Below are 12,126 nucleotides of genomic sequence, written 5' to 3'. Positions count from 1 at the left end.
CTCTATCCCTTCATCCAAGTCATTATAAATATAGTAAAAAGCTAAAGCCCCAGTACAGATCCCTGGGGGACACCACAAGTCACATCCTGCCAATTTGAGTACATATCCATTATCCCTACTCTCTGTTTCCTACCTCCTAACCAATTCTCTATACAAGCTAATAGGTTGTCTCCAATTCCATGTGCTCTCATTTTTGTTAACAGTCTCTTATGTGGAACCTTGTCGAATGCCTTCTGGAAGACTGTATAAATAACATCCATAGACACTCCCTTATCCACCATGTTAGTTACCGCCTCAAAAAATTCAATTAGGTTCGTTGGTCATGACTTACCCTTTACAAATCCATGCTGGCTCTCTCTGATCAGCTCATATTTGTCCAAATGCTCAGTCACTCTGTCCATAATAACAGATTCTAGTAACTTCCCCGCAACTGATGTTAGACTAATAGGCTTTAATTTCCTAGTTTATCTCTCTTCCCCTTCTTAAATAGTGGAGTGACATTGGCAATTTTCCAATCCAAGGGGACAATTCCTGAATCAAGAAAGTTTTGGAAGATCATGACTAACACATCAACAATTTCCTCACCTACTTCTTTTAATATCCTGGGGTGGAAACAATTGGTTCCTGGAGATTTGTCAGTCTTTAATCTCATTAGTTTCTCCATCACCATTTTTTAACTTATATTAAATCTAGTTAGTTCCTCCTCTTGATTTATTTTTAGTTTTCCTTGTATCTCTGGTATTTTATCCTCATCCTCTACTGTGAATACTCAATACAAAGTAGCTGTTTCCTGATTTCCAATTACAATATCACCTGCATCTGTCAGTAAGGAGCCCACATTAGTCTTAGCCACCCTCTTTCTCTTAATATATTTGTAAAAACCTTTATTATTGTCCTTGATATCCCTCAAAGTCATTTCTCTTTTTCCTTTTTGCGGCCCTTATTACTTTCTTTGTATCCCTTTGCTGTCCTTTATATCTCTCCCAGTCCACGTGATCGCCACTGTTCCTTGCCTTCGTATAAGCCCTTTCTTTTAGAGCTCTTGCCCTTTAGGGGCATATACAGGTCTTGTATTCTACCAAATACTTTTTTGAACACCTCCCACTGTTCATCCGTAGTTTTACCTGTTAATAGTTCTGCCCAGTCTATTGTGGTCACTTTCTGCCTCATCCCTCCAAAGTCAGCCTTACCTAAATTTAAAAGAAGAACCTTCTCCCTCTCAAACCTATTATCGCATTCTACCATGTTATGGTCACTGTTAGCTAAATGTTCCCTTACCGTTAGATTATTGACTAATTCAGGCTCATTGCTCATTACTAAATCTAAGATGGCCTGTTCTCTTGTTGGTTCAAGAACGTATTGTTCCAGAAAACTGTCCCGAAAACACTCAAGAAATTTGCTGCCTTTGGGACTCGAGCTGTTCTGCTTCTCCCAGTCTAGGTGAAAATTAAAGTTCCCACTATTTTTGCAACAAGCTTCTCTGATCACCGTGTTTATGTATTCTGCTGCATCAGGTATCAGATACAAAACATGGAGTGGATCAATGCACCCCACCAGATATCAGGTACAAAACATGAAGTGGATCAATGAACTACATCAGCTATCAAATACAAAACATGGACTGGATTAATGAACTACATCAGATATCAGATACAAAACATGGACTGGATCAATGAACTACATCAAGTATCAAATACTGGACTGGAACCGAGAGTGGGGGGGGCACAAAGATCAGGGAGGGGGACAAAGATCAGAGGGGGAATCAAAGATCGGGGTGGGGACAAAGATGGGGGGGGAGACATCGGGGGGGTGAGACATCGGAGAAGAGACATTGGGGGGGGAGACATCGGACATCGGAGCAGGGGGGTGCAGGTGACATCGTTTGAAAGATAGGTTTATTTATTTTTTTAATTTTGTGAAATGTTATTTTATTTAATTAATTTAGTTTATTTTTGCCTGATCCGGCCCTTCATGCCTAGTACCAGGTGTGAATCGGAAGCCATGGGAAAGCCGCCAGGTAAGTTGAAAATTGTTGTAACTACCTACTATGTAACAAATAAAGTACCTTAAGTACCTCAATGAGGTACATTTGCTTTTTTAAATATTGTCCCGCTGGCTTTAATTGCCAGCAGGACTTCCAGATTCCAGAACCCTGCGCGCACACAGATGCGTCTGTGTGAGATGGGGAAGTTGGTGGGTTGGAGCCGGATTCCTTATTTTACCGATTTTCGCTGTTCCCCCCGCCCTCAACGCACCCGGACTTTCATTTGAAAATCGAGCCACAAGTATCAGATACAAAATATGGAGTGGATCAATGCACCACACCCTAGCAAAAACTATAACAGGATAAAACTGATTCTACGACAGCCAATGGCTCAGCATTTAATATAGCAGGTGGAATCACTACCTCAATTTTTGCTCACATAACAATAACTGTACTTTAAAATAATTCATTGTAGGGTATCAGTTGCATAGGTGCAGGGAGATCAAAAAATCAGGTGAGGGGGGCCTTAGGTGGGCTGTGCACCCAATTCCTTCTGGCTGTGACTTTTTGGCTGCCTTTTATGTGCTTGTGTACATTTCGTGCCACATTAAGGCCCCAGAATTCGTGTAAACATATTCAAATGATTACCTTGTGTAATTTTCCAATTTTTGTTCCATGACTGCATTTTTTGCCTTCAAAATCCATTTAGGATGGGCTTATGGGAAGCTCCATTTAAGATGGAGCTCTTAAATTCGAACAGGCTTTTTATTGCAATGTTTGCGGTACCTTATTGTTTTATTACGGCTATTTTTTTTCAGTGTTTCTGAAACTTTTTCTTAATATAAGTATTTTTGGAAGACAATTTTTATTTACTCATTGGGGTAGATTATCAAATTGCCGCCATGTGGAAATGAAAATCAGACGGGTTTCTGTAACAGGCGGCCGATCCACATCGCCAGTTTTCAGCAGCAAGTTAATAATTACTCTCATTATGTTAGATTTGCTTTAATCATCCCCAAAATAAGATGGCGGACTGTAAACATTTACAGAATATCAGCAACAACAACAACTTGCATTCGGAGAGTTGTAGGGCTGGAGGAGGTTACAGAGATAGGGAGGGGCGAGGCCATGAAGGATTTTGAACACTAGGATGAGAATTTTAAAATTGAGGCATTGCCGGACCGGGGGCCAATGTAGGTCAGCGAGCACAGGGGTGATGAGTGAACGGGACTTGGTGCGAGTTAGGATATAGGCAGCAGAGTTTTGAATAAGCTCAAGTTTACGGAGGGTGCAAGATGGGAGGACGGCCAGGACAGCATTGGAACAATCGAGTCTAGCAAAACAGGAATAGATGGAAAAAGAGGACAAATGAGAAAAAATTGTTTTAATACCAACTTTCACTGAAGCTCAGGAATTCACAAGGCACGTAGGTGCAGAGTCCCAAGGTGGCAGCAAGTGAAAGTAAAGTTAGTGATGAGGGTTGGTTTAAATGTGCCCCAGTACAGTATTTTACGATTGAAATGGTACATGATCAAAGAAGGCATGTGAGAGAGATCAACAGGCATCAGGGCCAGACTGTCTGCACCTGCCATTATGCCACCTAACAGATCTGCAGGTCCTGGCACAGCTACCTGGTAATGACTGTGAGGAGCTGGTTCCACTGGCTCCGGCACACTACAGAACCAGTTGGACAGCTGCACCGTCTGCTGGAATAAGGCCTGCAATGAACCTGCGCCATAGCGGTGGCACTGCCAGTGACAATCAAGGTCATCACCTCCGTCCATGTTGTATTTCCCGCCAGATCCTGTCAAGCATGCTGCACTGTTGTCTTTTGGGAGTGTCAAACAGGACTACCCTTCATCAGCCATTAAACAGGGAGGTTTTTAAGTTGCGCCACTTGCCCACTACTCTGTGTCATGACTACACATTTATTTGGCCAGCCACTGGGTTTTACCAGCTACATTTTGTGCCTCAACCAACCTGAGGCACAACACTTCAGGGCAGTACTGAGGGAGAGCTGCACTGTCGGAGTGCCGTCTTTCGGATGAGACGTTAATCCAAGATCCTGTCTGCCCTCTCAGGTGGATGTAAAAGATTCCATGGCACTATTTTGAAGAAGAGCAAGGGAGTTCTCCCTGGTGTGCTGGCCAATATTTATCCCTCAGCCAACATCACTAAAACAGATTATCTGGTCATTATCACATTGCTGTTTGTGGCACCTTGTGAATTGGCAGCCGTGTTTCCTACATTACAACAGTGACTACCCTTTAAAAGAACTTAATTAGCTGTAAAGACCTTTGAGATGTCCTGAGGTCGTGATAGGCACCATAGAAGTGCAAGTCTTTCTTTTTTGCTTTGTGCGGAAAGGTTGAAATGAACAGCGGATCCTTTATGCCTCCTTAATGGCTAAAAAAAATTGGCCCCACATATTGCAACTTGCCTTTAAATAAAAGGCCCTATTGACAGTTCTGCTTTAAGGAGAGTTTTCTTTCTAAAATACCCCAACTATCAAATAATCAACATTTAAAAAGTGCAGTGAATGAACTAGATAGGAGGACAGTATCTACATGACACTGTTGGCATAATGCATTGTAATTTACATCATCTAAAATGAAAAGAAAACAAATGTGGAATGACATTATTATATTTTTCTCAACAGCTCTAAAAATAATATTAAATTCCTTTTGAAGACTGAAACTAAAAGGGACGTGTCTAAAAGTAAAATTAAGATTAATTGCAGGATTAAAAGAAACCTGGATGGAATCCGTAACAAAATGAACAGATGCTGGAAATTGAAACTGTCATTCAAGCTCTGATTTAGTACGTCTTGTGTCACTGTGAGCTGTGTAAGAATTGAAATAGCAATTCTGCCCCTTTTTAATAACATTAATTTTGAAAAAAGAGATCCCTAAAAGACTAGAACTAAAATATGGAAAACAAAATTTGGGATTAAAAACTTTCCCAAGACTTAAACTAAAACGTGAATGAAAATTGAGAACAAAAGACTTGTCTGAGGGGCCAATTTTCCGAGTTTGTGCTATCGTTTGGGAGCTTGCCCGTGATTTCCCAAACTGTGCAACTCTCTGCTAGTGGCATGAATCTGGAAAATGGGGCATTAAAGAAAGAAGGAACTTGCATTTATATAGTGCCTTTCACAACCTCAGGATGTCCTAAAGCGTTTTACTTTTGATTACCAATTAAATACTTTTTGAAGTGTAATGTGGGGAAACGCAGCAGCCAATTTGCGCACATCAAGGTCCCACAAACAGCAATGAGGCAAATGACCGGAAAATCTGTTTTAGTGATGTTGGTTGAGAGATAAATATTGGCCAGGACATCGGGGGGGGACTCCCCTGCTCTTCTTCGAAATAGTGCCATGGGATATTTTACGTCCACCTGAAACTAGGACTGTTCGTTATGAAGACCATAAACAAAGTAAGGCTGCATGTGCACGACAGATGTTGCTTTCCTGCAAGATGGTTTCGCTTTACACTGATGCTGGAGTAGTTAGGGTAAGTTTTCTGCCACGGACCCTCGCCTACTAGGGGACTGATAATTGTGAAATTGTGGGCACATTGGGTGAGGGAGTGCTGGGAGTATCCAGGTGGAAAATTTATCCTTATATATAAAGTAAGGTTGCATTTACACTACAAGTAAAATGTTGGTGCAGAGTAAATCCCAAAATGACAGCCTTTACTTGCCGACTCTGACTCCAAACATACACTCCAGTTTCTTTGTATCGGAGTGAAGTGGTTGGCATCAACACAACAGCTCCAGTGTAAATGCAGCCCTGTGGCTAAAATTGCAAGGTCCACAGATAAGACTGAAATTATGATGAAAGTTATCTCTAGGATTAAAACGGCACGGTATAGGACAGTGCTAACAGTACTCAGTGTGTGTGTGTGAATTCTGGCCTGCTGGGAGTTGAAGATTTATGATCTAACCAACAGCACCTTTGTGTGAATGTAGACCTTTAGGGCAATGATTAGCGACTAGCGTCAGGTCACTGTAAAAGGTTCAAAGCAAATCGATAGGGACTTTAAAGGCAGTGTCCCTTTTATCGACCAGTACATACCATTTTAAGAAAAAAACAAATGTATACAACTCGGACTTTAACATCCCATTAACACAGTTTAAAGATTTTTTTCATATAGACTTCAGTACAGTGCTTTGAAACATTTTAAAAGGGGTTCTGCAGCAAAGGTTGATCGGGAGTGGGAAGCATTGCAGAATTTTGCACTCAAGGCTAATTCAGCACATGCTGGTCACCAAGCCTGGAACCTTCCAGATCTGCGTATGGCTCAGGTATAAAATATTCATCCTTTGAATTCAAAGATTGGGAAGTGGGTTACCTTCGATCACAGTTTGATTTTCGTACCACTGAAGGTAGTTGCGGGACAGCAGGAATCCCAGGGGAATGTTCCAGCCTGCCGTTCGTCTAGCACCATTGTGACAGCTTCTCTTCCCTCTTAGTTGCCGAATATCCAGGCTTTCATCTCGGACCACTGCCACGGAATACAAACAGCCACCTGGCAGACAGAAATAGAAGGAAGATAATTAAAGGACAAAGGACTACGGCACAAAGCCTTTTTTATTCTTTTTGAGGGTGGGAGGAGTTTATGTATCTCAGAGATTGCAGATTAAATATTTTCTCATTCTTTACTAATGTCAAACACTCCCAAGTCAGGTACATGCGTTTTAATCTACTGTTGTTCAACGATTTGACTTAAGACATTCAGTATGACATATTCTATTTCCCACGCCAACACTTCTGATCATTCCCCCTTAGTGACGTTGCCAATTTAATGCCGGACGATTGGCAGCAATAGATGGATGGTGAAATACTCAGATATACAGAGCAAACACTGAGAGTCAATCTGATGATGTACAGTCATCTTTTTTCAATTATGTCTAGTCATTTATTGTGATTTTTATTTCCGGCCATTTTAGAGAGGTTCAAAAATAAACACCCCAAAAAATCCAGAGAATTTATTTCAAAAGTAAAAACAGAAAGTGGGGAGCTCTGGGCATTATAGATACTGCACAGAACTCACCCTCCCGTTAAAGAAAGTGAGGAGCTGCGTGTATTATAGATACTGCACAGAACTCACCCTCCCGTTAAAGAAAGTGAGGAGCTGGATGTATTATAGATACTGCATAGAACTCACCCTCCCGTTAAAGAAAGTGAGGAGCTGGATGTATTATAGATACTGCATAGAACTCACCCACCTGGAGCTAAGGAGCTTTTTCCCTTCGTTGAGGGTTCTATCACAAGGGGACATAGATTCAAGGTAAAAGGCGGGAGGTTTAGAGGGGATTTGAGAAAGAACTTTTTCACCCAGAGGGTGGTTGGAGTCTGGAACTCACTGCCTGAAAGGGTTGTGGAGGCAGGAACCCTCACAACATTCAAGAAGCATTTGGATGAGCACTTGAAATGCCATAGCATACAAGGCTACGGACCAAATGCTGGAATATGGGATTAGAATAGACAGGGCTTGATGGCCGGCGCGGACACGATGGGCCGAAGGGCCTCTATCCGTGCTGTATAACTCTATGACTCTATGACTCTGACACAGAAAGCATGATTTTTACTTGGAGCTGGGAACTCAGCGGGTGGGTAGATTTTCGGGTGGGATTCCCTTTACTCAGGAAGTAAAGAGAACGCAACAGAATCTGCTTCCGGGATTCTCGCACGACAGCCAGCCAGATTGATAGGCTGGCTGCCTGTCAGAAGGGAAAGCAGCCAGGGAGCGGATGCCAGGTAATCTGAGATGGCGGGGGGCGGGGGGTGGTCAGAGACATCACAGGGCAGGGGGGTCGGCCATCGGGAGGGGGGGAGGTTTCTCAGGGTTAATGTTGGTTTAAATCCTAACCAGCAATCTCTGAGATGGGCAGTGGTTGGGGGTGAATGAGAGTTTCTGATCCTACGTCAGAATTTCTGCTCAGTGGTGGGAGAAGGTTTGTTGTCCTGTCCTGGAATTTCTGCTATGTATTTGTGGTCCCATGCTGTGGAGCTGCATTTGGCCTTATTTGTGCTCAGTGATTTGTTTTTTTTTGCTCGGTTATGTGGGGGCCACGTTTATTATTCTACCGGGGGATGTAGAAAGTGAAGCAATGGTGGTGCTGTGGGGGAGAGATTTCTTTTCATTGGTTGCAGTTTTCACTAGTTGATCTCCCCAGGCATTGGGAGTCAAAACCAATGCAACTTTTCAGGTCAACCAAGGGAGATAACTGAACCAAGACAGGGAGGGGAGGGGTGAGAGAAAGGGAGGGTGAGAACAGTGAAGACAGACTGAGTGAGGGAGGAGATGAAGGATAAGGAAGGGAGAGGCAGCGAGTGGGAGGAATGGGGAGGGGAGAGAGGGCGGATAAAGGGTAAGGACAGGGGAGGGGTGGGGTGAGGGAGAGATGAGGGGAGAGGAGGAAGGTAAGGGAGAGGAGAGAGGGAAAATGAAAGCAGAGGGTAGGAATAGAAGGGAGCAGGAGGAGGGGAGAGGAAGAGAAGATGGTGAGGTGGAGGAGGGGTGAAGCAGATGAGGGGGAGAAGGTGCAACGAGGCAGGAGCTTGAGATTTATCCAATTCCCGGATGGGGTGTCTTGGTGCTTCCCAAGAACTCAGCAACAAGTCCGATTGGTAGTTTCCCCAGCAGGTTGGAAGTTTGCTGAGCTGTTTGCAGGACAAGTACACTCGCTGCCAGCCACAAGTGTAATTCAAGTAGATTTATAAACAAAATTTTTCAATCATTTTTGGTTGGCTTCTGTATTTCATGTTATTTGGGATTCATTCTTCGTAGTTGCCTATTGCTCTGAGGGCTCTACTGTTGATTCTGTGTGCGTTTCCACCATCCTGGATTTCCACAGATGTTTACTCTTTGCAGGTTACATATCGTGCTGTATTTCTACGGTACTCTACACTTCCTTATGTTTACAAACAAATTTAGATTTTTTATTATTGATCATATATTGGTGGGGAGAAGCCAGCAGACAACATATACTAATATTAAACAAGGAAAGACCTGCAGCCAACTTACTGAAGTGGAGCAGGGAGTCAGTGGGAGCCGCCAGCATCTCGCACCCACTGCAGTGCATGCCGGTCAGCATTGAGGATGCATGGGGAGGAGGGCATGAAGAGCTGGCTCCGGATTCAGGCCAGGAATAAGGAGCATATAGCAGGGTGAGCAGGAGAGAAACAATTTGATGATCAGTGCAATATAAATAACATTCATATTTTGAACTTCCTAACAGCACTAGCACCACAATTGGCATTAAAAGATGAAATGCATAATGGATGTCCCTGGCAATTATTTTCTGCTTCACATGGGAAATGTGGTGGATTCAATCAAAGGGTCTGTCAATCACTGCTGAGGGAAGACTCAGCTGAGGGAAAAGAAGAACCTTTAGGAACTCTGGTGTGGAAAGTAGATTTATTAGAGCAGCTTTGACAGAGAAGAAGAAAATTAGAGAAAGGGATGAAGTATTTACCGGAAGTGGGGTGGGAAGAAACACAATCCAAATAGTTGTGAGAGTCCAAGCTTGTAATAAATATCCATGGAAAGCCTATTGCCAAAGATGGAGAGAGAGAAAGCCAGCGAAGGATGGACCATACAAAGGTAAAGAATGGATGAGAATTGGAAACATATTTGGAGTGCTAGAATTTATATTAGCACAAGAGCCAAGTTCTTATAAAACTTTATGATTCTTTCAAGTAACTTGACTGCAGAATATTTGAATATTTCAGATTTTGCCATCATTCTTAAAAATATAAGCTTGTGCACGTACTGAAGATTGATTCAGGATGTTAACAACTGATTATTTTCTGAATCTTTAATTTAATTGAATTATAGCTGGAAGAGTGAATAGAGACCGAACACAAAGAACTCTCAGTCAAACGTTAGCCTGAGAGAACTGAAAGACTAGCTGCAGTACATGAGCTTTTATTGATGTCAATCACAGGTTTAAAGGGCCAAATCAATTTCGGCTGCATCTTGCCTCCGTTATAATGGCGAGGTTCAGAAGCCATGGGAAACCCATGCAGTTGAAATAAAATTAGTTTCAGGTTCAGAATCAACATAAAATGACCTACCTCAAATATTTCAAGTAGGTAAATTAGAATCATAGAATCATAGAAAGGTTACAGCACGGAAGGAGGCCATTTGGCCCATCGAATCCGCGCCGGCAATATGCACGAGCAATCCAGCTAGTCCCACTCCTCTGCCCTATCCCTGTAGCCCTCCACATTTTTTTGTTTCAAGTACTTATCCAGTTCCCTTTTGAAGGCCATGATTGAATTTATCTCTACCACTCCCTCAGGCAATGCATTTCCTCATGTCACCTTTGTTTTTTTGCCAATCACCTTAAATATATGCCTTTTGGTTCTTGACCCTTTCACCAATGAGGACAGTTTCTCTCTATCTACTATGTTTAGACCCTTCATGATTTTGAATACCTCTATCAAATCTCCTCTCAACCTTCTCTGTTCCAAGGAGAACAATCCCAGCTTCTCCAGTCTATCCACGTAATTTAAGTCCCTCATCCCTGGAATCATTCTAGTAAATCTCCTCTGCACCCTCTCTTAGGCCTTCACATCCTTCCTAAAGTTCGGTGCCCAGAATTGGACACAGTTGTGGTCGAACCAGTGTTTTATAAAGGTTCATCATGACTTTCTTGCTTTTGTACTCTATCCTCTATTTATAAAGCCTAGGATCCCGTAAGCTTTTTTAACTGCTTTCTCAACCTGCCCTGCTACCTTCAATGATTTGTGCACATATACCCCCAGATCCCTCTGTTCCTCTACCCCTTTTAGAATTGTGCCTTCTAGTTTATATTGCTCTCCTCATTTTTCCTACCGAAATGCATCACCTCACATTTTTCTGCGTTAAACTTCATCTGCCACATGTCTGCCCATGCCACCTGCCTGTCTATATCCTCTTGAAGTCTATCACTATCCTCCTCACTGTTCACCTTCCAAGTTTTGTGTCATTTGCAAATTTTGAAATTGTGCCCTATACTCCCAAGTCCAAGTCATTAATATATATCAAGAAAAGCAGTGGTCCCAGCACCGACCTCTGGGGAACCACCACACACCTCCCTCCAGTTCAAAAAGCAACCGTTCACCATTACTCTCTGTTTCCTGTCATTTAGCCAATTCTGTTTACATGTTGCTATTGCCCCCTTTATTCCATGGGCCGCAATCTTATAGCAGGCCTACCATGTGGCACTTTATCAAATGCTTTTTGAACATCCATATACACCACATCAACTGCATTGCCCTCATCTACCCTCTCTATTACCTCATCAAAAAGCTCTATTAAGTTGGTTAAACATAATTTGCCTTTAACAAATCCGTGCTGGCTTCCCCCACTCAATCCACACTCGTCCAAGTGACTGTTAATTCTGTCCCAGATTATCATTTCCAAAACTTTCCCCTCCACCGAGGTTAAACTGACTGGCCTATAGTTGCTAGGTTTATCTTTACACCCTTTTTTGAACAAGGGTGTAACATTTGCAATTCTCCAGTCCTCTGGCACCACCCCTGTATCTAAGGAGGTCTGGAAGATTATGGCCAGTACCTCCGCAATTTCCCCCCTTACTTCCTTCAGCATCCTAGGGTGCATCCCATCCGGACCAGGTGACTTATCTACTTTAAGTACAGCCAGCCTTTCTAGTACCTCTTCTTTCACAAATTACCCCTTTAATGATCCGCCTGCCGGCATTAATTGGGGATGCGACTTTTGGGTTTCGGCTGTGCGCATGTGCATCCAAACGGCCCACGTTAAAACCAGAAGTGGGCCTGTTGGAGCCCGGTTGCGGGATGCTTGAAAAAGCTGTTATTTTAACCTCCCACCTGCCCCCAACCCACCCATTCTTTGGGATTAAAATTACACCCAGAGTGGGGGGCTCTGTGTATTATAGATACTGCTCAGAACTCACCCTGATACAGAAAGTGGGTTGCTCTGCATATTACAGGTACTGCATGGAACTCACCCTCCTGATACATTTCTTTTGCCACAACAGTGAGATCATAAAGTTTTGTAGCAGTGTAGACATCGCCAGCATCTAATGAAATCGCATCCGCCTTGTTTTCCTGCAAAAGAAATGGTTCATGTTAGAAATCAATTTGTTTGAATAATTATATTGTTTAT

The 12,126-nt window shown here is 42.8% G+C and overlaps 1 protein-coding gene across 2 annotated transcripts in view; it reads right to left on the bottom strand.

Moving 5' to 3' along the window:
• The window catches only part of sxph (saxiphilin), a 103,174-nt gene that overhangs the window by 59,305 nt on the left and 31,743 nt on the right, over positions 1-12,126 (bottom strand). For both annotated transcript variants that reach the window (XM_068006273.1, XM_068006272.1), the window contains 2 exons: positions 11,969-12,068; positions 6,337-6,513 (listed from right to left, as the gene is read on the bottom strand). In XM_068006273.1, coding sequence (XP_067862374.1) covers positions 6,337-6,513; positions 11,969-11,981 — 190 coding nt within the window. In that variant the 5' untranslated portion in view covers positions 11,982-12,068. The remainder of the gene's footprint in view (positions 1-6,336; positions 6,514-11,968; positions 12,069-12,126) is intronic.

The sequence above is a fragment of the Heptranchias perlo genome, chromosome 25, assembly GCF_035084215.1.
Source record: "Heptranchias perlo isolate sHepPer1 chromosome 25, sHepPer1.hap1, whole genome shotgun sequence".
Classification (NCBI taxonomy): domain Eukaryota; kingdom Metazoa; phylum Chordata; class Chondrichthyes; order Hexanchiformes; family Hexanchidae; genus Heptranchias; species Heptranchias perlo.
The sequence above is the reverse complement of the archived record's forward strand: the minus strand, read 5'-3'. Positions and strand labels throughout refer to the sequence as shown.